General features: G+C 39.3%; 1 protein-coding gene and 1 long non-coding RNA gene across 2 annotated transcripts in view; one reads left to right on the top strand and one right to left on the bottom strand.

The window, feature by feature from the left end:
• Positions 1-27,896, bottom strand: part of DNAH6 (dynein axonemal heavy chain 6) — a 233,817-nt gene that overhangs the window by 94,830 nt on the left and 111,091 nt on the right. The window contains exons 36-45 of the mRNA XM_025994437.2: positions 25,039-25,221; positions 24,340-24,483; positions 20,178-20,399; positions 19,202-19,349; positions 17,228-17,385; positions 15,622-15,753; positions 8,428-8,599; positions 6,823-6,969; positions 5,862-5,935; positions 3,758-3,912 (exon numbers count right to left, since the gene is read on the bottom strand). Coding sequence (XP_025850222.2) covers positions 3,758-3,912; positions 5,862-5,935; positions 6,823-6,969; positions 8,428-8,599; positions 15,622-15,753; positions 17,228-17,385; positions 19,202-19,349; positions 20,178-20,399; positions 24,340-24,483; positions 25,039-25,221 — 1,535 coding nt within the window. The remainder of the gene's footprint in view (positions 1-3,757; positions 3,913-5,861; positions 5,936-6,822; positions 6,970-8,427; positions 8,600-15,621; positions 15,754-17,227; positions 17,386-19,201; positions 19,350-20,177; positions 20,400-24,339; positions 24,484-25,038; positions 25,222-27,896) is intronic.
• LOC140599991 (uncharacterized) lies at positions 183-17,125 on the top strand. The gene is made up of 3 exons (XR_012003127.1): positions 183-268; positions 8,187-8,275; positions 15,640-17,125. It is a non-coding gene; the product is annotated as an uncharacterized lncRNA (long non-coding RNA).

Genomic DNA, 27,896 nt, shown 5'->3' with positions numbered 1-27,896 from the left:
ATTGAAGGTGGCTGCTTTTGTTGTTTCAGTGGCAGAATTGAGTAGTTTGTGACAAGGACTGTATGACCTACAGAGTCTAAAATATTTATCACCTGGCCCTTTATAAAAGAAGTTTGTTGGCTCCTTTCCTAGGATCCTTTGCCAACTCCTCCCCTGAAGTGAGCAAATAGATGATTCAGGCACCATTTCCACTCTTATGTCTCTATCACAGTGCACATCTAACAGAAGACACATTGGATCATCTGTTTATTTCTCTTCAGTCCCCCAGGTAGGTATAAAATTGGGAGGTAAAGGGATATGTAATAATGTTTTGCTACTGTTTTCCATAAAGTATTCTACAGTGGATGAAATATTGACTATTATATAAAAATCTTGCACTTTATATGTTACTCTTTCCTTGTTTCATGTATAGTACAGTAATTTGATTATTTTCATCTTAGATTATTGGAAACAAGTAAATTGTCCATTCTGCTTCCTGGTGTTATTCTTCTTTCTGTCAACTTACATATCAATAGATAGAAAAGAAATCCTCCAAGGTTACATTTTCTCTACAGTAGTAGGCAAGAGACAGCTGTCCTAATTAGTGGCTTACATTTTCATAGAGTTCTGTTTTACCATCCTTGAAGTGCAGTGACAACTTTGGGCATATGTAATGGGTGGAAACAGTCTGAAGCAAATTGCCCTCTGAAAACACAGGCTCTAAAGTAAAAACACAATTTTTTTTCTGAGTTGAGAAGGCCTTTATCCACTTACCCTATGGCAAAAAAAAAAAAAAAAAAAAAAAAAGTCTAAAATGTTACCAACAAATGGAAATGTAATGTTTACTAAATTACTGAATATTTAGTAATTGTCCCATAACTCATGTTCATAATGAAGCCCTTCCTAGAGCTACTCAGCAGTAGGTATTTGAAAGCTCTTACAAGTAGACATTTGTTTACTCTAATTCCTAACTCTTGATCCTTTTTAGAAAAAGATGTCTACATTCACATAGCAGCCCTCTGTGTATCTGAAAACCAAATCTCCTCCATTCTACAAATGGCTTTTAATTTCCTCCTGTAATATTTTAAGCAATCCTTGAGTAGCCTAGTGATTCTCTTTCACAAAAGTCAGAAAGATTATAAATAAAATTAAGCTGACTTTGCCTGTCGTCTGATCTGTTCTCCACGAAGTTCCTCAGACCAGAGTACTGCCATTATTTTTTTCTTTGCAGGCTTAAGGCCTGTGTGAACTATAGGATAAATGCTGTTAGGAAGTAGTGTGCGGGTATGTTGGCAGGGGGATAGGTGAGAAGAAAGTGGTATCTCAACAACCCAGTGACAAACTGTTGTGTAACACTGGGGTTGTGACAAATTATTGAATTAGAGTTAATTAAACAGCAGAAGTATAGGAAAGATAAAAGACTTGATTGCTTATGGTTTATAGAAAAAAAGTCCTGAGGATTTAACTGTCAAACTTAACATGATGCCACACTAAAACATAGTTGACAAAGGAAAAAAACAAAGTCATTGAATTCTTGCCATGGTAGCAAACCATGGGAAATCCTGTCCTTAAACACACTTCACACTGTAGATTGCACAGAATACTATATCAAGTATGGATATCACATTTTTAAGTGGCATGTGGAGAAATTCTCAAGTGTTCAGTATGTTGAGGCTGGAAATAATCCCTAACAGGAAATAGTGGAAGCTCTGGGTTACATCCTCCCAGAGAATATAAAACTAAGAGGAGCCTGGTCATGATTTTCAAATATTTTGAGGGCTGTACTGAAAAAAGTGGATCCATTTGGGGTGGTGGCACCTGCTGCAAGTACTAGATGAGATTCTCAGTAGGCCTCAGTAAGCCTATGACCTATTACCTTTAAGGGGACTTTGGACAATTCAGCTAATCTCTCTGTGATACACAGTATTGTCCAAACATGGCTGCAGTACTATTTCTGGTCCTACTTGCTCTTTGATCCTGTCAAGAGATGGAGTCTCTGACCCCTTCGTGTGAACTGGATGGGCCTGTGTCACTCCTTTGGCTAACAGAGTATAGTAGAAGTAATGCTTTGTGACTTCCAAGGCTAAGTCATGAGAGGCCATTTGGCTTCGTGGCTTTCAGGGCACAGGCCTTTGGAGCCCAGATCCGTGGGAGAATCCCAGACACTTATGCTGTCGTGCTAGAGAGACAGAGGCAGAGATGTGGCACATGCTCCAGGTCTGACTTTACACTGCATTGAGACCCCAAGATAGAACCACTGGGAACCATGAGATCATGAAATAATGTAGCTACTAAGGGTGGCAGCTTATATAGCAACAGACCACTGGAACATTCTCTGAACCATACTTGTAGAGAGATTAGGATATTGAGTAATAGAGAGGTATTATCACAGTTAAATGAGATACTCCATATCATGGTTTTATATTCACGCTGAATGCCATTATTGCCACTACTTCACAGGATGGGACAGATACCAGATGTCACAGGGAGCAGATTTGGAGTTGTCCAACAGTATACAAGTGCACTTTAAAAAGTGGTGCATCATATGATTTTTCCCTCATATGTGGAATTTAATAAACGAACAAAGAAAAAAAGGGAGGAAAAAAACCAGACTCTTAACCATAGAGAACAAATTGATGGGTGTGTGTGTGTGAGATGAAGCAGGTGAAGGGGATTAAGAGTGTGTTTGTCATGATGAGTACTGAGTAATATACGGAATTGCTGAATCACTGCATTGTATACCCAAAACTAATACAACACTGTATGTTAATTATACTGGAACAAAAACATTTTAAAAAGCGCTATATGCTTCAAGGACTACAGATATTCAGGCTAGATACCTATTTATCAGGGATGGCCCTCAAAGGAAATTTGCAATAGGTAAGAGACTTATAAGCAGATGGAATCTATAATCCTTGGATTTCACTCATTTTGCTATAATCTTGAACCCCTTCTTTAGGCATGTATGTAATCAACCTTATTATATTGTACATGTATCTCTGTAAACTACCTTATATCCTTTTTTTGTAATAAGACGGCATTTTAAACAAACAAAAACAATCTATTAATATTTAGCACAAATAACCCCTGGGATTCCACAGAAAGTTCATGCCACTTATATTTAAAATATATAAAAGGGGCACCTGTGTGGCTCACTCAGTTAAGTGTCTGACTCTTGATTTTGGCCCAGGTCATGATCTCAGGATCTTGAGTTCAAGTCCTCCATCAGGCTCCACACTGGGGGTGGAGCCTGCTTAAAATTCTCTCATCAATCAGAGAAAGAAAATTATCATATGGTTTTACTCATATGTGGAATAAAAAAATGTGAAAGAGACCCTAAGGGAAGGGAGGAAACTGAATGGGGAAAAGTTAGAGACAAATCATGAGAGACTCTTAACTCTGAGAAACAAATAAAGGGTTATGGAAGGGGAGGAGGGGGGATGGGGTAACTGGGTGACGGGCACTAAGGGGGACACTTGATGGGATGAGCACTGGGTGTTATATGTTGGCAAATTGAATTTAAATTTAAAAAAAGAGATTCTCTCCCTCTCCCTCTGTCCCTCCCCACCCCTGCTTTCTCTCCCCCTCTCATCCCCTTTCTAAAATATATATATATAAACATATAATATATATGATAACTTTTACGTTATAGCAAGATTTGCTCATAGACCTTGTCCGTATTGCAATCTATTTAAAGACTTCTGCATAACTTAATTCTTACCTTTTAATACAAAATAAATTAGATCAGGGCATTATTGGGCACCTAATAGTACTATACCTTGAAACATGTTCTATAGCATCCTGGAAGAAGACCAACTTTACTTCTTTGGGATTTATAAGGTTATAATCATCAAGATAGTCCTCTAGAACATTTGCGATTTTCTCCATATCAGGCATGTCATCATAAATCCTATCCATCTTATCTGCTCCAAACTGTAAGATGATTTAGGGGAGAGGGACCAAGTTAGTTAGATCAGTTATGATACAGAAATATACACAATATTCATGACTGTAGGAGGGAACATCATTTTATCTGTTATGTAATCATTTGCATACATATTATATATATAATACCTATTATACATATATTTATTCTTATATACATACATTTATATAGCTAATATAGCTATTATATATACATAATATATATATAGCTATTCTTGCTATTATATTAAAACCAAGGAAATGGGGCTAAGCAACTCAGATTTTCATGGATAACTGAAAATCCATTTCATTTAACTTCAAATGGAACATTGGAGTTTCAATGATCTTTGCTATAAAATTCACAAGGGAGCTCAGAAATAGGTTTCCAGTTTCTCACTGTTCTTACTTTGGTTTTGTACTTTTGCTCTCAGGCTGGTGACATCAGAGAAGCTAAATGGGCTGAAAGTTATGCATGCCAGGTTGTTATGAATATAAACAATCATTCCAGAACTACATGTAGTTTTTACACAGCTGTCATCTGATTAAATAAATCATTGAGAATGAAATTTTGGGTAAATTCAATTTGGGAATTGAGTTCCTGTTTGAAGTCCTGTGTGGACCTGTCCATGAGGTCTTTTCTTTGCTGTAGCAACTGCCCAGGGGGCATTTTCATTTGGAGCCATTGACTAAAATACTTATATGTAATGCAAGAAAGATCCGATTGTTCTTTTCCCTTTACTTTATTCCCCTATTTGATGATTATAGCAGTAGAAACACATGGGAAATATAATCACTACCTGGAAACAAACTTTGGACTTCATTTTTAATAATACATTTAAATAGATATATTGCATATAAATGAATTATTTATCTTTTTTATTTGTCAGGGTTACCATGGTGATGAGGTAATTGCATACATGCAATTATAAAGACAACTTCATTCTTTTGTCTAACCAGTGCTGATTGAGCTATACCTAGCTCTGAGTAGGAAGCTGGGGATTTAGGGCAAACAGAACAGACACAGCCCCTGCCCTCTTGGGGATACTAGGAATGTTGTACCCAAACAAGAGTCAACTTGGTAAAACAACATCCATCAGCATAGGTAGGGGGGTTAGATGGAAGACTTATTCAAGGCAGTTCTAGAAGGTAAAATTAGAGCCGGTAGGTACACGTTATTGGAGGTACAAATTGAGGAGCATAATGTAAGAAAAAATTTGCTACTGATGAGAGCTACCCTGAAATGAGGAGGGCAGCACTGCTACCTAATTAGCTGCTGGAAGCATGTGAGCACACGCTGAACAGCTATACAGAATACAGCAAGGGGGACGCTAGTCCTGGGTTGAGAAATTAAACCTGCTTCTTTCCATATAAAAAATCTGATGGGTATCTGATTCAGACTGTTACCAAAATGAATGTGACTAGATCAGAAGTTAGAATCTGTTTCTCTAAAGGGCTAGATAATAAGTATTTTAGGTTTTGCAGGTCATATAGTCTTTATTGCAAGTACTCCACTCTGTTTTTTTTTTTTTAAGATTTTTTTTAGCCATTTATGAGAGACCCAGAGAGAGATAGGCAGAGACATAGGCAGAGGGAGAAGCAGGCTCTATGCAAGGAGCCCGATGTGGGGACTCCAACCCTGGAACCCCGGGAACACGACCTGAGCCAAAGGCAGATGCTCAACCACTGAACCACCCAGGCGCCCCTCTGCTTTGTCTTGTAATATGAAAGCAACCATATGAAAAACAGTACCTGGTCAAGTGGGTTTGGCTGTGTTTCCACAGAATTTTATTTACAACAATGGGCAATGGGATAGATATGGCCTGGGGGCCATAGTTTGCCAACCCTTGGTCTATATCTTTAATCTTCAGAGATGTAAAGTTCTTGTTAAATATGAAATTGAACTGTAAAATAGTAAATGCTTTATTTATCTTCAAATGTAGTCAATTCAACATACTTGCCTTAATAAAGTCTCCAAAGATGATGGGTCTAGTCAAAAAATATTCCAGGCCAATTGCAATTCCAAAATGTTTGTCTATTCAAAAAACAAAATCAATTTTTAATATATGTTAAGCTTGAATGTAGTATTTCAATCAGATATACAGAATAATATCAGCTGTTACTTTACGTAGAAGGCTTAACTAGTAAATGAAAGTGAGAGAAAGACATGTTAACAGCACACCATTTTAGTTTGGTTGATAATCTCCTGGATTTAAGATTAAGAATGCTTAATATTAATAAATATTTTATTAAATAATAGATATTGAATATACATTTAATAAATAAGGCATACTTTAGAGATATCCTGGCTTCTTAGCAGACAAAATGCTGGTTCTCCTACTTTCCCTTTTCTACTTAAAATTCTATACTGAACTTAAAATATTAACTCTTCCTGAATTTTAATAAAATTATTTCCCTAATCTTTCATATATGTCTATATATTGAATCATCGAAGAGAAAAACTTTTACCCATGAATGAACTAAAATTTATTTTGCTTTACTTTATCTAAGCTCATTTTAGTTTTTCTTTGTAGAAATCAAATTGCTTTTATAGGCCCCTGCCCCCCCCAACCAAAGAAAGAAAAAGAGCAGGTATTATGCTGAGTGAAGTAAGTCAACCGGAGAAGGACAATCATTATATGGTTTCACTCATATGGGGAATATAAAAAAATTGTGAAAGGGATTATAGGGGAAAGGAGAGAAAATGAGTGGGAAAAATCAGAGAGGGTGACAAAACATGAGAGACTCCTAACTCTGGGAAAAGAACAAGGGGTAGTGGAAGGGGAGGTGGGCAGGGGGAGGGGTGACTGGGTGATGGGCACTGGGGGGCACTGGATGGGATGTTCTACTATATGTTGGCAAATCGAGCTCCAATAAAAAATATACATAAAAAAGAACAGGTAAATAATAATTGATATTTACTGGCCATTTCTGTCAAAATAGTATGGAAATAGTGCTTATCTTCATTATTAATCAACCGGTCATGGAAAACTCTTTGGCATTCATGGCAAAAGAGTCTAAATATCTGTATTTCTTCTCTTATTGTTCCTGAATCGCACTGGAGGATACCTGTTTTTTTAAGAAAAGGAAAAAAGGAAACGTCTACATTTGTGAAATATCTAGTAACAGTTGAACTAGAAAATCCTTAAGTCCAGCTTTATCCCCACACTACCCCAAATGGCTGCTTCCCCACTAGGGTGCTAGTGGGGAAGCACACCATCCCCCTGCCTCAGGGCTCTCTGCTGGCAGGGACTTTTTCATTCCCGTGTTTTAGGTTACCTGTCATCTCCTTGGAGAGGCCTTCCCTGATTCCTCCTGTCAGTGACTCTCATGGCTTTCTCATCTTCCCATATATAACTTGCCACAATCTCCGGGGACATATTTATTAGTTAGCCTGCTGCCCCTAGATACTTGGGGCAATTATTATAGATTTTGTAAATAGGTAAATTCCCATCATGATGGTTGGGAAGCCACCAGAATGCACATCGATGCTTGTAAGTCAGTCCTTGTGATTTTAGATTCTGGGCTCTTGTATATGAGATATTTTAAAATAAACTCAAGTATACACTCATAGAATAACAGTGATCTCACTTTTTGAAAGTAAAACTGGACACATTATCTGGCAAAACCCTTTTTCTTGTTTTGTGATATTTCTTTAACTGAAGAGGCGAAGTGGTCAGACTTCACAGTACAGGCCATGTTCATCTCATTATTACACTGGGTTGCCACATGTTAAGTGAGGAGTGTTACATCTCTTTAATATACAAACATGCTTCTAGTAACTCCCCTCACCCCCACCTCTGACCTTTACACTGTTTTCAAAACTCCAATTCCCTCTCTCATTCTTTCCCAAGGTTCAGTCCTCACCAAATGCCCTTGGTCCTTCTGGCTTCTACTCCAAGTTACTCTGATTACTCTTTGTATGGATATAAATTATAACGGTCAACACAGTTCTAGTAATACCAAGTTACAGCAAAAGCAGTTATGGATAGCAGTCCTTGAAGTGTTCATTCTCTCTGGGGACCCTTCACTTCTCACAGCACAGTGCAGACAGGCATAGGGAGAATATTTACTCTACATATAGGTGTACATGGCAGACAAGATGAACCATACAACATAAGCGCAAAATCCTTGAGTAGGCTGAAGGGGAGGGAATTCAGTGTCTGAGGGGGTATTGGCACGTGATCAGACCAGGGCCAACTCAACCACTACGGGGAAGGAAGGCAGCAGGTGGAGATTTGGAAGATGAGGTACTTCTGGTTTGATTTCTTTTCTTTTTTTTTCAGTGAAATAAGAAGACACATTATCAGCTGGAAGCAAGAAATGGAAGGAGGCGCTGGTGGTCTGAGGGAAGCTATGACGTCCTCAGCCTAAGGTGGTGGTGGAGGGTGACTTGAATAGGGGACATGTAATAGGATTTCCAGGCGGGGCACACAGACTCGTGTACATACAATTCTACCGAAAGATTGGGGATGAATGGAAATGAAAGGAGTTTGCAGGTCAGAGAATGAGAGTTCCATACATTACCTTGTACACATTTGGATAAATCTCTCAAGTTAAAGACATAGTGGGACTTGGCCGGTGTTGGCAGAAGGTCAACACTCAATCTGTTGTAAATCTCAACTGCGGCTTCTACAATGTTTGGTGCGGTTTGCTTTACAGCTGGTGGGAAGTCACTGAGGAAGCCATTTAAGATGGCCTAGAACAAGAAACATAATGTGAAAGGGTTAGATTTTTTTAAAATAAATTTATTTTTTATTGGTGTTCAATTTGTCAACATACAGAATAACATCCACTGCTCATCCCGTCAAGTGCCCACCTCAGTGCCTGCCACCCAGTCACCCCCACCCCCGCCCACCTCCCCTTCCACCACCCCTAGTTCGTTTCCTAGAGTTAGGAGTCTTTCATGTTCTGTCTCCCTTTCTGATATTTCCCACTTATTTTTTCTCCTTTCCCCTTTATTCCCTTTCACTATTTTTTATATTCCCCAAATGAATGAATGAATGAGACCATATAATGTTTGTCCTTTTCCGATTGACTTATTTCACTCAGCATAATACCCTCCAGTTCTATCCACGTTGAAGCAAATGGTGGGTATTTGTCGTTTCTAATGGCTGAGTAATAATCCATTGTATACATAAACCACATCTTCTTTATCCATTCATCTTTCGATGGACACCGAGGCTCCTTCCACAGTTTGGCTATTGTGGACATTGCTGCTAGAAACATTGGGGTGCAGGTGTCCCGGTGTTTCATTGCATTTGCATCTTTGGGGTAAATCCCCAGCAGTGCAATTGCTGGGTCGTAGGGCAGGTCTATTTTTAACTCTTTGAGGAACCTCCACACAGTTTTCCAGAGTGGCTGCACCAGTTCACATTCCCACCAACAGTGTAAGAGTTGCACTCCTTTCTCCTTTCTCCACATCCTCTCCAACATTTGTGGTTTCCTGCCTTGTTAATTTTCCCCATTCTCACTGGTGTGAGGTGGTATCTCATTGTGGTTTTGATTTGTATTTCCCTGATGGCAAGTGATGCGGAGCATTTTCTCATGTGCTTGTTGGCCATGTCGATGTCTTCCTCTGTGAGATTTCTGTTCATGTCTTTTGTCCATTTCATGATTGGATTGTTTGTTTCTTTGCTGTTGAGTTTAATAAGTTCTTTATAGATCTTGGATACTAGCCCTTTACCTGATACGTCATTTGCAAATATCTTCTCCCATCCTGTAGGTTGTCTTTGAGTTTTGTTGACTGTGCAAAAGCTTCTTATCTTGATGAAGTCCCAATAGTTCATTTTTGCTTTTGTTTCTTTTGCCTTCATGGATGTATCTTGCGAGAAGTTACTGTGGCCGAGTTAAAAAAGGGTGTTGCCTGTGTTCTCCTCTAGGATTTTGAAGGAATCTTGTCTCACATTTAGATCTTTCATCCATTTTGAGTTTATCTTTGTGTATGGTGCAAGAGAATGGTCTAGTTTCATTGTTCTGCATGTGGATGTCCAATTTTCCCAGCACCATTTATTGAAGAGACTGTCTTTTTTCCAGTGGATGGTCAAAGACTCCACTCCAAGATTGCTAGAACTCATACAGCAATTTGGCAGTGTGGCAGGATACAAAATCAATGCCCAGAAGTCAGTGGCATTTCTATACATTAACAATGAGACTGAAGAAAGAGAAATTAAGGAGTCAATCCCATTTACAATTGCACCCAAAAGCATAAGATACCTAGGAATAAACCTAACCAAAGAGGTAAAGGATCTATACCCTAAAAGCTATAGAACACTTCTGAAAGGAATTGAGGAAGACACAAAGAGATGGAAAAATACTCCATGCTCATGGATTGGCAGAATTAATATTGTGAAAATGTCAATGTTACCCAGGGCAATTTACACATTTAATGCAATCCCTATCAAAATGGGATTTCTTCAGAGAGTTGGAACAAATTATTTTAAGATTTGTGTGGAATCAGAAAAGACCCCGAATAGCCAGGGGAATATTATAAAAGAAAACCATAGCTGGGGGCATCACAATGCCAGATTTCAGGTTGTACTACAAAGCTGTGGTCATCAAGACAGTGTGGTACTGGCACAAAAACAGACACATAGATCAATGGAACAGAATAGAGAACCCAGAAGTGGACCCTCAACTTTATGGTCAACTAATATTCCACAAAGGAGGAAAGACTATCCACTGGGTTAGATATTTTTAACACCAAAAATTTATCTTTCAAATACTTCAGATCTGATTATGCTTTTTCTAATAATAATCAGCTGAATTCCTATGCGAGGACATATGGGTGATAAAACTCTGCCATTCACTTCAGAATATGTCCCTGAGAATAGGCTCACTCCTGTCTTCTGTGACTGGTGATGCTTGAGCAGCATTTGTTTCTGACCAGTGATCTGACCCAACTTGCTCTCCACCTAATTTAGATTTCTGCTCCCTGTGGGTTCAGAGGTCATTGTGAGGTGCCTCTGTGGCATGTGGAAATGAGCTGAGGGCCTCTCTCGGATATTTATGGGTACATGACCAAAGGTTCCATAGACTTCATCCTCATGTATGTTTAAGGTACAACTCCATCAAATCTACAACACACCCCTCTTGAGCTTCCCGGTCTCAGCATTGGGCCCCACCCCATGCTTGGATTAGAAACTTGCAAGTTTCCTTTGACAGCTTCCCTTGTCTGTCCCCCACAGCCTAGCTTGAATGTAGTCTAGAACCTCTCTGCTTCCCCGACATCATCCCATTCCAGCCCGGGGTCTTTCATCTGGGCTTCTTCAGCCCCTCCTTCTCCTATTGGCCTTGCCATTTCCACTCCTGTCTCCCTTTGGTTACCTTCAGTCAGGAAGATCAGGCTCTGCCCTCACCTGTGAGTCAAGACTTACCTGCCTGTCTCTTCACTTTGCCTCTTCCCCATTGCTCACTGTGACCCAGCCACACAGGCTCTTTCCTTCTCCTCAGGGTCTCTGCATGGCTACTCCCCCCAACCCTTCCAGTCCCCACCTCCCCACACCCCATCCCCCTGCCTTAGGGCTCTCTGCTGGCAGGGACTTTTTTATTCCTGTGTTTTAGGTTACCTGTCATCTCCTTGGAGAGGCCTTCCCTGATTCCTCCTGTCAGTGACTCTCATGGCTTTCTCATCTTCCCATATATAACTTGCCACAATCTCTGAGGACATATATGTTAGCTAGCCTGCTGCTCCTAGATGCTTGGGGCAATTATTATAGATTTTTTAAATAGGTAAATTCCCATCATGATGGTTGGGAAGCCACCAGAATGCACATTGATGCTTGTTAGTCAGTCCTTGTGACTAGATTTTGGGCTGTCATATATGAGATATTTTAAAATAAACTCAAGTATTTATTTCAACGAGCCTCCTCATTGAACATTAGTTTTAGCAGCTTATGAGGACTATCTTTTGAGCTACCCACCCCCCGCCCCCGGGCCCCCAACATATGTTTAACATTCTCCATAGGGCCCACATTTTGAGTAGGACCATAAAATATAAAATAAAAATTTTACTATAAATATAAATTTATATAAAATAAAAATAAAATAAAATAAAAATAAAATTTTAATATAAAATAAAAATATAAAATATTTTTAAATATAAAAATAAAATAAAAATTATAAAATAAAATTTTAAAAATTTTACTATAAAATAAAATAAAAATAAAAATAAAAATAAAATTTAAAATAAAAATTTTACTATACATATTATATATATACTATACATAAAAAATCAAAATTCTAGTCTGTTTATTCTTTATCACAAAAATATAAAAATAGTTATATAAATGTAACTAAATTAGTTTTTTATATTTAGTATTAATATAATACATATTAGTTCAGTTATCTGCTTATTATCTATCTCCATGAGGACAAAGATGACATCTGATTTGTTTAAAATGTAGTACCAGGGGGATCCCTGAATGGCTCAGCGATTTAGCGCCTGCCTTCGGCCCAGGGTGTGATCCTGGAGTCCCAGGATCGAATCCCACATCGGGCTCCCTGCATGGAGCCTGCTTCTCCCTCTGCCTGTGTCTCTGCTTCTCTCTCAGTGTCTCTCATGAATAAATAAATAAAAATCTTAAAAAAAATGTAGTACCAATGTCTATCACCTGGTAGATGCTCCTAAATATTTCTTTAATAAATGAAATTAAGGGTTACTCAACTGATATTCATAAATTAAAATTAGCATGTCATTCTAGAGTTTACTGAGGACCACAGCTTGGTCTTCTATTCAAAGATCTGGCTCACATGACATATTTGACAACTTTGAAAAGCTTCTACTAAGAATATGCACACATGAGAGAGCCAGAATTCCCAAAGTTTGGGGGAAGGATGCTTTGGCATGAGGACACTATTAATATTTCGTGGAGTTGATCATTGTTTTTAATTACTGATGTTATATCTTTCTAATTAGAAATTATATCTAATTTAATGACATTATCAATTTAATTGGTTCTGTGCTATTTAGCTTACCTTTAGAATGTATAGTGATATACATTTTTGGTATATACATTTTCAATAAGTAAACACTAAGACATGTATGAATGTGGCTCAAGGGTGAGTTACCCATAACCACACATAATCCAAAACATGGCAAATTCTGACCTGTCTTTAGTTATGTGCTCCCTGCATATATGTGCTGTTTAGCTAACTTGCAACAGACTCTCAGAGTCTTTCTCAAAGAAAGTGCAGTGATAGTACTGATTGTTTTAGAAATAGATGGTTAAAAACATTATGTACCTCCTGCAAACACACTGTACATTTACCATTTAGACTCAGAGGCTTCTTTTAGATGGTAGCAATAAATTAGTTACTTCATGTTGCTAATGACAAATTTAACATATTGATTTGCTTTTCTTCAGTTCTTGCTGGTCCCCCCAAGTTCTTTCCCCTTGTACAGTGACCAAGCACAGGGAAAGTGGGCCATGAACTCTTGAGTACTGCTTGGATGGGTTGTGATGGAAAGTAGAGTTTGGGATCCATAGGTCTAGAGTAAATTCTTCTCTTCTATAGGGAAAATATCCTGTCTGTGAGGAGTATATGCTTCCCCACCTGAATCTAGTTCAACCCAGTGGCCCTGGGATCTCTCTCAGTTTTGGTGCTTTTCATTTCCTTTTCTACCTACACTTAGCACAAGTGTTAAATAGTAGTCTGTAAGTTACAGTTGGGAGAGGCAGCTCCTATTTTCAGCTGAGATGTGCTTGCTGGATGATGTCCCTATGGATGACACAGTTCCTGTGGAGAAGCCTGAGGGTAAGGAATCATTTCATTTCCAGGAGCCCAGACTCCATATTTTCCTTCCCACCAAGAGAGCACTGTGGAACGATTAGGAATGACATTCTTGTTGGGATAACCTTGAGTTTGCTTTCATTTATTAAAATATGAAGTAATTAGTAAATTCAGCATTTTATCATCAGGCATAGGTTACTTGGGACATACCTCACTGCTGATCACATCACAAAGTGTGTCATGATAGAATGATTGGGAGTCACCCATCTCAAACTTCAAATTATACCCAATAGATCTCAACAAAATGTGAGGGGGTTAAAAGAAATTCTTCTTATGCCTGTGTTCTCCCTGTTACCCACTTCATGTTTTGTTCTGTACTTTGTTATAGGAGATACACTCCCACTCTTTCATGTTCTAAATTATTCTATAAGACAAAAGTTTGAAAAAACAGAAGTTTTTCAAAATGGGTGATTCTTATGTCATTTTGGCATTAGCTCCTAAACAACTTACTGAAACTACCTTAAATTCATTAAAAATAATTTCCCATGGATATAAGCTATTTCAGTATGAAAACCACTTTTCATGTACTAAAAGGTTGTGTATGTGATGGCTCTGTTCCTTTTTCTCCTCTGAGAGGTCCTGTTGGAAGGAGAGGCCAATGCTGGTGAATGCAGAGGCTCACTTAATGCCAGTGTCACTGCCCCTCTTTGGCTCCTCAGTGATTTATCATTAAAGTCAGCTTCTCTAAACCAGTCACCTACCTGTCTGATTCTACCTGTGTGCCCACATCACCATTTCTTGCCCCCGTGACTGCATTTGACTGTTCCCAGGATCTGTTCCTCCCTGTCAATTCTTGTCTCCCAAGACAGCTCGCAATCTTCTCTATAAGCATTTTCTGGTTGGTTATGGTATGCTCACTCTAGTTGTGCTGCTTCATGTTCTCTTGTCATTCCACTTAAAGTAATGTTGCATCTTTATTGAACACTTCTGCTAAGCATTTATTTATAGAGTAGGCACAATTATTTTTCCCATTTAAGGAAGTGGCCCCTTAGGGAAATGTGTACAGGTAGAAGAATTTGGGTGGTTGTTTTTGTTGGAGGTGGTGGTGGCAGTGAGGCAATGAATTCTAGGTTAGCTGTGTTTTGCTTGAGCTTGCTGGCATATCAGGAGCTGTGTTTGGTGGGTGGTGGGGCACACAAGACCTGGTGGTCAGGTATGAGAGGAACAGAGAGGGGGTCTGGGTAGTAGACAGCATCTGCTGAATGCCAAGAATCAAGGGTCCAGGATAAAGTCTTTGGCAGTCTTTCTGCATCCCTAAAACTATCTCTGAGACCACAAACACAGAAGGCAATGATGCAAATGCCTGTTGTGTAAGGGACAGGCAGGGCTAGATAGGGAGAGATAGGTAGGGGGCCATGGAATCAGGCTCACAAAACAAAGTCCCAAAAAAGTTGAGATGTAAAGAAACAAGAGATAAGGGAATAGACCAGCCCACCTGGCCCTGGATCTTAGGAAGTATTTTTCTTTGGCAGCTACAATGTAATCACAGAAAATGACCAGACCACAAAGAAGTCAAGTCATTAAGGGTATTATCAACAGTCCTTGCTCAAACTAAGACAACACAACTCAAAGCCACAAACTCTCTGGTCAAGTTTTCAATAAAATACCAGCCTAAAAAGCCTTCAGTGGCAACCCTGTTGGGTTCCCTCTCACTTCTGAGAGCTTTTTCTGTATCCTCACTTAATACACTTCTATCACTTTACTCACTCTTCTTTGTTCATGAAATTCATTCTTTGACTCTGTGAGATAGGAACCTAGCTCTTCTGCTTCACCATCAGCTACTGCCCAGATGCCCCTGTGTTTACCTGGTTTCTGCTCAGAAAAGGGACAGATGGGCTCCTCTGAAACACAACAGCCTATTCTGACTGGGAATTTTGGAACAGATATGTTTTCTTTTTCCCTCCTGCTGAGATTTAAGTTCACACTCACCTGAAAAATCTGTTTCAGACTGTGCTCGGAGGGCATTGGAAGGCACAGCATGCTGAAATGTCGGATGAAGCGGGGAGTCACAGGGTTGCGGCCACCACCTGGAGGTGCACATGCTGATACGATTGTTACATCCTGGGTGGGAAGAAGTCCACACAAGTCAGCCCACAAAGAAAGAGATGACATCTGCCCATACCAGTGGCAGGACTCAGAACCAACACATTTTTGAGGACGTACCATATGAAATCATTACCTTATGTCTTCCTACACATTATCTGACTTAGGAGATCACCACCTCAGGAGATCACTACCATTACCCTCATTCTGTAGATGAAAAAAAATCAAGACCCTGGGTAGTTATTGCTCAAGGTCACTCAGCTAGTGCCTCTATCTGTAGAAATACACCTATATAAACATTTAGTCTTAAAAAATTGTCAAGAAGTTGTATGTTAGGTTAAAAGATATTCATTCAACAAATATTAAGTATAGTTGATTCTTGTTATTTGCAGTAGTTATGTCCTATAAAATCACTGGAATGCTGAACTTACACACACTGAACCATTGTTCTTAGGGGAAATACAAAGTTAGGTTCCTATGAGCCTTCGGTCATAGCATTTTCAATTGACCAATACATCATAACTGTAATTGCTTCTGGTCTTGCCTCCTCTCAGACCACCCCTCCCCTGAAACCAAGGGAATCTTTCTGTAACATTTCCTCTAGGGGCTGCACATCTCTTAGAGGATAAATCCACATTCCTTGTTGTGGCACCATGTGGGCTGACCTTTGCATCTTCTGCCACTTTGGCACCCACATTCCACAGCACCATGATATTCAACACTCCCTGATTTGAGATGCAAAATGCTCCTTTTCCTTACTTTGCTATGCTCTGACCCCAAAATCCTGTTTCGACATCATCTCTTCTGGGAAGGCGTCTCATCCTCAACCAGTGCCTCAATCCTTGCCTCCCTCCAGTCTCTCCCCACTCATCACCCTGCGTTATAAATACATGTGTCCATCTGCCCCCTGAAGCTGAGCCTTTGGGGAGGCCGGCCTGTCTCACTTGTCCCTGAATGTTCTGAATAAAGCAGGGTAAGAATGTAATATAGATTAAATAAATTGAGTCACATATAAAAAACACATATAAAAGGCCATAGGTTAGAGGATGAATTATGTCCTCCTTTTCTCCTGGCCAAATAAATGTTGAAGGCTCAACCCCTGGTATCTCAGAATGTGATTATATTTGGAGATAGGGTCTGTAAGGAGGTAGTTAAGTTAAACTGAGGTCATTAGGACGGGCTCTAATCCAGTATGACTGGTGTCTTTATGAGAAGAAGACATTTGGACACAGATAGATGCAGAGGGAAGATCATAAGAAGAAACAGGGAGAAGACAGCCATCTGAAAATCAGGGGGAGAAGCCTCAGAAGAAACCAACCCTGCTGATATCCTGATCTCAGACTTCTGGCCTCTACAACTGGGAGACAATAAATTTCTGTTGTTTGAGTCACTCAGTCAGTGGTATTTTATAGGCAGCCTTAGCAAACAAATATATCATCTTTTCTTACTGTTTAAATTTAAACACACAAAGTAATTTAAAACCTAAAGTAACCTGTATATCTTTCCAAAATAGTTTGCTTCTGTCATAAAATCCACCAAAATCTTGATACTGCCGAAGTAATTCAATTGGAGGCTGAGAGCCATAGCGATCCAGTCTGGGCATGTTTAAATCATCAACAAAAATCACAACATGTTTGTTTCCTGGTGCTCCTAGGGAATAAAATGAATTTAAGAATTAAGATTTGCCACTGGAAAATGTAAGACAAAAGCTCAGGTAGGGCTTTGGACTCAGTGAACACCCCATAGGTCATAATGAGCTCAGTTCTGAGTGAGGAGGGCCCCAGCAGGGAGGGGTGCACAGAGCTGAGACACCCATACTGCCAGGTGGACCCTCGCCCTTGCTTTCAGAGGTGCAGGATGATGCCAGCTCTCCAGTCAGTCTGGATCTTTCTCAATTTCAGGCACTGTCATTGCCTCCCCTGACGTGTGGCCTGGCATGGGGGAGGAAGGTCATTTTCTTGTCAGAGCAGGAGATAGAAGTACTCCAAAAGTTTCCTTACATAAATACCATTGCACCACCCTCAATAGGGAAAACAGGGCTGGATGTTCAAAAGCATCTGATCACATCAAAGAGAAGTCCAGTATGGTGGAGCTTTATAATGCCATATTTAACTTAGAGAACATCAATATGCATACTAGTCAAAAAAAAAAAAAGAGTAATGACAGAGCAAAGGAAATGGCCTAAGCAGGGGTGACCCCGCCCACTCTGGCATCCAGCACTTGCCAACAGTGAAGGAATCAAGGCAAACTCGGTGCTCAATTCCATCTTCCAGATCCCTGAAGCCAACTTGCAGCACAGGCATGGGGAGGGGCTTCAAGAGAATCCTTCACAAATGCATGGTCTCCTATCAGAGAGACTGGCACTCACCACCCTGTGCCTACCAGAACGGGAAAAAGGGAATAGAGAGGAGGCAGTAAAGCAGCTGGTATCCTCACAGGTTGGCACAGAGGGCCCATTAGATAATGGACACCGTGGAAGGCAGCTGGCTCGAGCTTGGCTAGTATTTCACCCAGGGAGGCTGTGGGCCAGCCAAGTGGACCCAGTAGCAGGGACTGCAGGATATACTCTGAAAGGTGGGACTGAGACGGGGCTGAGGCCCTGGTTCCCAACATTAGGGAACCTTCCAATGGGGATGCCAATGGCTGGCCTGTGTACACCCTTTTGGGGAGTCCTTCAGAGAACCTGCTCCTGGAAGCCTGACACACAGCATGGACAGTCATTCATCATCAGCGAGAGAAGCAGGGACAATCCACATGGAGGCCCATCTAAATGTTAGTTAGGGAGAACACTTGTCCTTTCCTCTCCTTCTCCCCTCCCGACACACCAGAGCCTCCTATAGGGAGGACCAGGAAGGGCAAAAGGGCACCCCATGCCCCCCTCCACCTCCAGCACCATGAGACACAAACCAGGTCTATGGCAGAGAAGAGCTTTACGTTGGGTTTGGAATTGAAACTTTACATTAGACCTGACTCAAAATAGCTGCAAGTGACCAGAAAGTGATGCTATTTATCTAATAGTTAATATGGGATGGAGAGGGAGATCCCACTGATGCCTGGCTGGAAGCTCTGACCGAAAAAAAAAAAAAAAAACCTAGATAGTTTCATGCTGATTCCTTGCTGAATTCAGATAACAGCATACCAGATACAATGTGGTTTATTTGTTGGTCTGTTTTAAATAAAGGGAAATCAGTGCAGGTTTGAAAGCCTGCATGGAAAGGGAGAGCCACAGAGAGCCAGAGATTGAAGATGTTCTGAGTTGAAGGTGATGATAGAAATAAAATCCTTGCTTGCTAATGGTAAGATATCTGGATATACAGCACAGTAAAGAATACCATTCACAGAATCACCTTTACAAATAAATTAAGCAAAGATGATATCCATTTTAACCTTTATTACATGCAATGTTTTTGTGGTTATTAGTTTAATAAATAATTTGTGTGAGACAAATAAAAATGATAACTCTTACCTAGTATATTTTTTCTTTTCCTTTCCAGTTTTGACTCAATGATCTCCTGTGTTCTTGCAGATGAAGTTTGAGCAGAAAAATTTAGATAAACAGGAACATAGGCAGCTGTTTCTTGAATTCTATTCAACAATCCTTTTGCAATGACAGACTTTAAATTTAAAAATATGTTAATTGATTTCATATTCAATATATCTTTCAATCATCTACATCAGTAATAAACCAGTACAATGAGTAAGAAACAGGATAAAGGAGATAGGTTAAAGCCCCATTGAAATGTCTACCTTCTTCCTAGGGATTATATTTAATTATATTTATCAGAGTCATAGAAATATTCTAACCAGTTCTATCTTAGCAAAAGTTTTTATTTTGGTTTTATACCAAAATCCAACTTGGTTCCTATCCAAGTCAAGCATAGAAGAGCCCAAACTTCTTTTAGAAATAACTTAGAAGGGAAATAAAAGAGGAAAAAAAAAGAAATAGTCAATAGTGAGTCTCTATGTGGGCCTCTCCCAAATGATAAAGACCACACAATCAACATTTCCCTCCACACTGTTTTTTCCAAACCCCACTGCTATGTCAGATAGAAGTAAATGGGCAAGGGCAGACACACTGAGCTTTATCAACCCTCTGCTGGGGACACAAACTATTCTGACCAATTCCCACCCTCACCTGTGTGGTGGCAGCCTCAGAAATTCCAAGGGATAAAATAACAAAAGAAGCTCCCAAGCCCCAAAACATTGGTCCACAGGGTCCTCTGGTTTATGTGTGGTATTGACCCCAAGGATTTACTCAGAAACTGGCAAACTTCGGAGTAATTCTCTAGACATAGATTCAGCATAGTTACATTCTTCCTGAAAAATGATCAAAATTCAAAGGAATTTCCTCTGAAAAATAATGTGTTATTTCTGGGGCTTACAGTTCTATGTCTACCATGCCCTCATTTGTGGACAGACCTCGTTTCAGATAGGTTTCCCACCTTGCCAACTCCAGTTATTCCCGTAAACAACACTGAATGCCTGACTGCCAGCAGTTTTTCCATTAGATACCCAAAGCGCACTGTGTCAGTTGTGGGGACAAGCATTTCAAAAAAGGGAATGTCTCGACTGTACTTGAAGGTAGGTATTATTCGTTCCCAGGGATCTAGCCGTTTGGTGTCGAAGTCCATGTGAATGCTCCACAGGTCGCCAGAGCTGGGAAGCTGAAGTATAAAATCAAATACCATGTTCAATAGGATTGACATGTAGCAATAGAAAAATTCACACATAAACAAAGGCAGTCATAGAATATGAATGTATTTGGGTCTCTATTTTCTTTGTAGAGAAATAGTTGTTTAGGTATCAAAATTTAATACTTTAAACATAACTATGCAACACAATGAACAAAAAATATTATATATCGATTATATTAAAACCTTAGATTAGAGGGTACCTGGGTGGCTTGGTCAGTTAAGCATCTGACTTGGGCTGAGGTCATGATCTCAGAGTCCTGGGATTGAGCCTCCACTCCTCCCTTAGGGGGGAGTCTGCTTATCCCTCTGCCCTCCCCCTGGCTTGTTTCTCTCACTCTTTTTCTCAAATAAATCTTTTTTTTAAAACCACCTTAGACTTGAATTGTAGAGCATTTTCAATTCAAGTAAACATTCGGGGGCTTACTCCTTGCCAACTACTGTGCTTGGTGGTAGAGGTGAATGATGAATGAGACCCAGTGTCTGTCTTTAATGACCCTGAAATTCACATGGGGGAACACAAGCATATCAGTTAATATTACAGAGAAGTAAGAGTCCAGTGGAGTTAGTACATTTATTTACAAAGGCAAGATGACTCATTTCTATTTGCAGGGGTTATGGTGATGGCTGGAAATTCAATCAAGAAAGCTTCCAAGAGGTGGTGATGTTACAGTTCAGACTTGAAGGACAAGCAGGAGTCCCATGGGCAAAGAAGAAATGGGATGAGGAAAGGAGGGTAAAGAGAAGGCTGAAAACATGGGAAGTACCATGCTGGGAAATATGAGAGCAGTATGTACAGTGAGATAATCTGGGAACACAGGGGCCAGGTTATGAAAAGCTTTAGTTTTCTTTTTTCTTTCTTTTTAAAAAATATTTATTTATTTATTTAGAGCAAGAGAAGGCATGTGTGCACAAGGGTGGGGGGGAAGGGCCAGAGGGAAAGAATATCCAAGCAGATCGTGTAGAGCATGGATCTCACCACCCATGAGATCAGGAACTGAACTGAAACCAAGAGTCAGATGCTCAGCTGACTGAGCCACCTAGGTACTTCAGTTTCACTTTTTAAAGTAAAGAGCTTGGACCAAGAATTCAATGAAGGATTCTGAGCAGATAGGTGACATAACTAGATTGTATTTCAGAAAGTTCATTCTGGCAGCTGTGCAGAGCAGTTATTTCAATCTCATTTGACAGCAACTTTATTTTTTAAAAAAGATTATTTATTTTAGAGAGACAGAAAGCAAAAGAAAGAACATGTATGGAGGGGGAAGGGCCAAGCAAGGGAGAGGGAAAAGCAGACTCCCTGCTGAGCAGGGAGCCCGAGGACCACAATTATGATGATGACGACGACGACGACAACTATGACAATGAGGACCACAGGGGATTGATCCCAGGACACTGGGCCCATGACCTGAGCCAAAGGCAGATGCTTAACTGACTGGTGCCCAGGTGCCCAACAGTAACTCTTAATAAGAAATCCATTTTACACGGTGACCTAGTACGTACATATATGCGTGTCTACGAATATATATATAATATTTACCCCTACTGTCTGCAATTCACTCTATTTTCTATTTTATCCTATTTTTTTTTAAACTTTTGAGGTGTAACATCTTTTGTCAGATTTTAAGGGTCCAGTTTAAGGTGTTTTTGCATATGCAAATATCAATGTAACTACCCCTGGATCATGATGTAGAACATATTCAGAGCCTCAGAATGCTCCTTTCTTCCCCTTCCGCATCAATACCAGCCATACCTTCCTCTGAGAGAAGTCACTAGTCTACCTGTCTGGTCTATTTGTCTATGTTGTGCTAATACCACACTCTCTGTTTACTTGTGTTAGCACCAGTACACAGATGGTGCCTATTGTGTAATAGATTTTCAGTACATATTTGTTGAAATGAATACTATTTGTTGAAATGAATCTGTTGAAGTGAATGCTTGCTTTGGACCATCTCCTACTGACCATCCCAGATCATTTCTCTTGATCCAGAGAGATCTGTCTCAAATTCCCAATCGTCCTTGAAATGGCCCATCCTGTCCAATTATGATACAGTCATCTTGAGGATCCAGAAGCGTTTCATACCTACGATAAGGTCCTAATCCATAGGGTTTAGATTCTTAGGGAATTTTTTCTTCTTTTGGTAACTTTTTACTTTTATATAATCTAAAACTTAAAGAAAAGTTAAAAAAAGAGTGCAAAGAACCTCATATATTATTTATCTAGATTGATTGTCCACATTTTGCCCCCTTTGCTTTATTATTGCTTTTTCTACTATATGAGAGTTAATTGTATACACTATTTCACCTTACTCTAAATAACTGAGTGTGTGTTTCCTGAACAACAAAGATATTTTCTTATATAATCACAATCAAAATCAGGAAATTGAATAGTGATATGTTATTACCTAACTTACATTCCATATGCAAATATTGTCAGTGTTTTTAATAATGCCACTTATAGCTATGTTTTTCCCCAGTTAGGACCCAATACAGGATAATGCACTGTATTTAGTTATATCTCTTTAGTCTTTTCATTGGGAAAAGTTCCTCAGCTTTCTTTGTCTCCTATGACAGACGTTTTTGGAGAATATAGGCCAATTTATTTTATAGAATGCTCCTCAGTTTGGGTATTCCAGGTGTATTTCATAATTAGATTCAGATCATGCATGTTTGAAAGGAATACTTCACAAGTGAGGTTGCGTCCTTCTCAGTGCTCTGTATCAGGAGGCACAGGTTTGTCCTAATACTGATGATGCTAAATTGATTTCTTAGTTAAGGTAGTGTCTGCAAGGTTTCTTTACTGTAACAATACTATTTTTCTTTTTGCAGTTAATCAATAATTTGTAGGAAATACTTTGAAACTATGTAAATATTGTTTCTCATCAAGCCTTCATTCACTAGCTTTAGTATCTATTGATAATTCTTGCCTAAATCAATTTTATTATAGTGGCTGCAGAGTAATGACTTTCTAACTCCATCATTTCTCCTATATAGATTAATTGGTATTCTTCTGTGAAAAACAGCTCTTCCTTCTCCTCCATTTATTCAGGTATATTTCTGTTATGAATACTGACACACAGATTTTTATTTCATGTAAAGGCTTGTAATCTTATACTATTATTATTTATTTTAATGCTCAAATCTGTTCAGATTTGGTCAGTGAGAGTCGTTTGACATGAGTAATCATTCTTTGAGTACTTCTTTGTCATAATTTTGCACTTTCCCCTGTCCTACTCCTGGAATCAGCTATTTCATTAAAGAGCCTTGGCTCCCTTCCATGGAGAACAGATATTTAGAACTTAGCATACTAGGTATGCATATTGCTCTTGAGGTTTCCTTTCTTCTAATTCCTATCAGCAAACAGAACTAGGAAATTTACATATGTTGTATGAATATATGTATTCATTTTCATATATTCATTTTTTTAAATCTATGAGTACTAAGACTTCCAATTCCAATGCAAGAACACAGGTGCCTTCTAATCTCTCCGCTTACATATTTGTAAATAAATCCTTTTGCTAACAGTGAGAAACCTGGTTGACATTATCCTCAATATATTTATTCTTTTGCTCAATCTTATTTTTAAAAATATTTTATTTATTTATTTGGGAGAGAGAAAGAGAGAGAGAGAGCACAAGCAAGGGGGAGTGGCAGAGGAAGAGGGAGAAGCAGGCTCCCTGCTGAGCAGAGTCTGACGTGGGGGCTCAAACCCAGGACCCTGGGATCATGACCTGAGCCAAAGGCAGATGCTTAACTGACTGAGCCACTCAGGAGCCCTTCATTTGCTCTATCTTAGAATCTTTTAGTGATATATTTTTATTTGCAGAACTAAATCTTTAAAAATTTTAGTCTTGAAATTTAATTTTAATGATTCAGAGTAATTATGTTAAAATGAAATTTATTTGGCTCTTACCCTGGCATCAGGATTATCATCGAATTGTGTTCTAATAAATGTGTCGAAAGAATCCCAGTAGTTTTCAGTTAGATTGCCACCCAAAGACCATAAATAACAGAATACAAAAGTCTGACATAGTACTGTATTCAATTTTGTTTGTTCCTGAATGAACAAGGAGAAAGAATTTTAGTATTTTATTTAACTTTATAAAAAGAATCCTTAAATTGCAAAGCCAAAAGAGTGCTTTCTTTTGTTTAGGTTTATGCATTTTAAAAAGGGTACAATATGTGTTTCTTATGGTTGACTCAAGAGTTCACAGAGCAATGTTTTACATATTTAAATACACTGAGGAGAAAATGAATGGCAAGGGATATGTAGAAAAAAGCTCAAGGCTGTCTTTCAATGGACTATTATCACTTTGTTTACACCTGCGTGAAGATATTTAAGCAGCTGCTAGGCAGACACATACTGGGGATGTGTTGCAGAATGTGTTGTACACTGTAGGAAGTTTAAATACTGAGTACAAAAGTAAACTATAGGTTCTCTTACATTCCTTCCAATTTTGAGATTCTATGAATCTATTCATAATCATTACTCCACTAAAAAATTAACTTAAAAATAAAAAATGATTGTTTTACAGAAAATTGTTATTTGCAAAGCATCTATACAACAATCTCATTTTCCTAGCCTTATAGCAGTGAGAAAAACCTTTCATACCATTGTCAAATTAACTCCATCTTTCCCAAGTATCAAAGACTCCAGTAAGCAACATAGTGTAGTAACTTTGCTGATGTCCACTTGTGGGATTGCTTGGCCACATTTTTTATTGATAAATTGTAAACCATCATCAACATAACGTTGGAAAAGGTTCAGTATATATTCTTGGGTTTCCTCATTCAGCTGAAAATCATATAAACAAATAATATTTTAGTAAGACTAGAGGAAATATGTAAGCAAATTTAGAAATGGGTTAGTTTAAATCTGTGTATTGCAATATGTTCTGTGACTTTTATTTTTTTAAGATTTTATTTATTTATTCATGAGAGACACACAGAGAGAGAGAGGCAGAGACACAGGCAGAGGGAGAAGCAGGCTCCACGTAGGGAGCCAGATATGGGACTTGATCCTGGGACTCCAGGATCACACCTGGGCTGAAGGCAGGCACCAAACTGCTGAGCCACCTCGGCATCCCTGTTCTGTGACTTTTAGATTAAAGGGTATAAACATCACAAGATATGAAACAAATTGAAATAAAAAAATCTGATTTGGAAGAGACATATAGAGGAGATTCTGGGTAGTGGACAATGTCTTATAATCATTTGTTAACTGTCAATAAATGTTTCATGCAGTCTTATAATTAAGAACAATTAAAAACAAGAAATATAAAAAACAGCAATTTAAAAATCTATGTAAGGAGAGGAATAATTCCCAAAGATTTAAAAAGAATGTAGCCCTTCTCATCATTCCTATTTAACATTGTACTGGAAGTCTTAGCTAATGCAGTAGGACAATAAAAAGAAGTAGAGTACACAGAAGGAAGAAAAAAATGTCTTTGTTCACAGATGACATGATTGTCTATGTAAGAATTTACCAAAAACTCCTGGAACTAATAAGCACTTATAGCAAGGTAGTAGGATGCAAGGTTAATATATAGAAGTCAATTGCTTTCCTATATACCAGCAGTGAATAATTGGAATTTGGCATAAAAAATATAACACCATTTATGTTAGCACAAAAAATGAAATACTTAGGTATAATTCCAACAAAATATGTACAAGAGCTAAATAAGAAAAACTACAAGACTCTGATGAAAAGATAGAGATGAGCGAAGTAAACTGAAAGATATTCAATGTGTATGGACAGGAAGATCCAATATTGTTAAAATGTTAATACTTCCTAACTTAATCTATAGATTTAGTATAGTCTGAATCAAAACACCAGGAAGTTATTTTGTGTATTTCAGCATACAGAGAGGCAAAATACCCAAAATAGCATAATATTGAAGAACAAAGTTAGAAAACTTACGTTATCTGACTTCAAGACTTACTATAAAGTGACAGTAATCAAGACAGTGTGATACTGGCAAAAGAACAGACACACAGATCAATGGAACAGAAGAGTCCATCCAGAGATAGACTCATACAAATATAATCAACTGATCTATGACAAAGGAACAAAGGTAATCCAATGGAGAAGGGATGGTGTTTTCAACAAATGGTGTTGGAACAACTAGACATCTACGCACAAAAAAATATGAATGTAGACACAGATATTACAAAAGTTAACTCAAAATGAATCACAGACCTAAATGTAAAAAGCAAAACTATAAAAACTTTTAGAAGATAACAGATGAGAAAATCTAGGTGACCTTAGGTTTGGAAATGGTTTTCAGGACAATGCCAAAAGCTCAACCCATGAAAGGATATTTGATAAGCTGGACTTCATTAAAATAAAGAAGTTATCTCTTTCTGTGTCTCTCATGAATAAAAAATAAAATCTTAAAAACAAAACAAAATAACACTTGTGTTCTGTGAAAGATTGTAAAAAGAATGAAAAGACAAGCCGGGCTGGGAGAATATTTATAAAACACATACCCAACAAAGAACTTGTATCCAAAATATTATAAAGAACTCGAGGGAGGAGGGGCAAGATGGCAGAAGAGTAGGGTCCCCAGGTCACCTGTCCCCACCACATTACCTAGATAACCTTCAAATCATCCTGAAAATCTACGAATTCGGCCTGAGATTTAAAGAGAGACCAGCTGGAACGCTACAGGGAGAAGAGTTCGCGCTATCAAGGTAGGAAGACGGGGAAAAAGAAATAAAGACACAAAAGGCCTCCAAGGGGGAGGGGCCCCGCGAGGAGCCGGGCTGAGGCCGGGGCGAGTGTCCCCAGGACAGGAGAGCCCCGTCCCGGAGGAGCAGGAGCTGCACCAACCATCCCGGGCGGAAAGAGGCCCGCAGGGAGTTGGAGCAGGACCCAGGAGAGCGGGGATGCTCTCGGGCTCCCGGGGACACTAACAGGCACCTGCGCCCCGGGAGATGCGCCGAGCTCCCTAAGGGCTGCAGCGCGCACGGCGGGACCCGGAGCAGCTCGGAGGGGCTCGGGCGGCGGCTCCGCGGAGGGGGCTGCGGGGCGGGAGCGCGAATCCGACAGCGCAGGCCCCGGAGCACAGGGCGCCGGGACACAGCTCAGGATCCGGCCTCCCCCCGGGACAGATACTAGCCAAGACACTAGCCAATAGGATCCAATAGTACATTAAGAAAATTATTCACCATGACCAACTCGGATTTATTCCCGGGACACAAGGCTGGTTCAACACTCGTAAAACAATCAATGTGATTCATCATATCAGCAAGAGAAAAACCAAGAACCATATGATCCTCTCAATAGATGCAGAGAAAGCATTTGACAACATACAGCATCCACTCCTGATCAAAACTCTTCAGAGTGTAGGGATAGAGGAAACATTCCTCAACATCTTAAAAGCCATCTATGAAAACCCACAGCAAATATAATTCTCAATGGGGAAGCACTGGGAGCCTTTCCCCTAAGATCAGGAACAAGACAGGGAT

The sequence above is a fragment of the Vulpes vulpes genome, chromosome 8, assembly GCF_048418805.1.
Source record: "Vulpes vulpes isolate BD-2025 chromosome 8, VulVul3, whole genome shotgun sequence".
Lineage (NCBI taxonomy): Eukaryota > Metazoa > Chordata > Mammalia > Carnivora > Canidae > Vulpes > Vulpes vulpes.
Note: the sequence above shows the minus strand (reverse complement) of the source record. Positions and strands in the feature narration are given on the sequence as shown.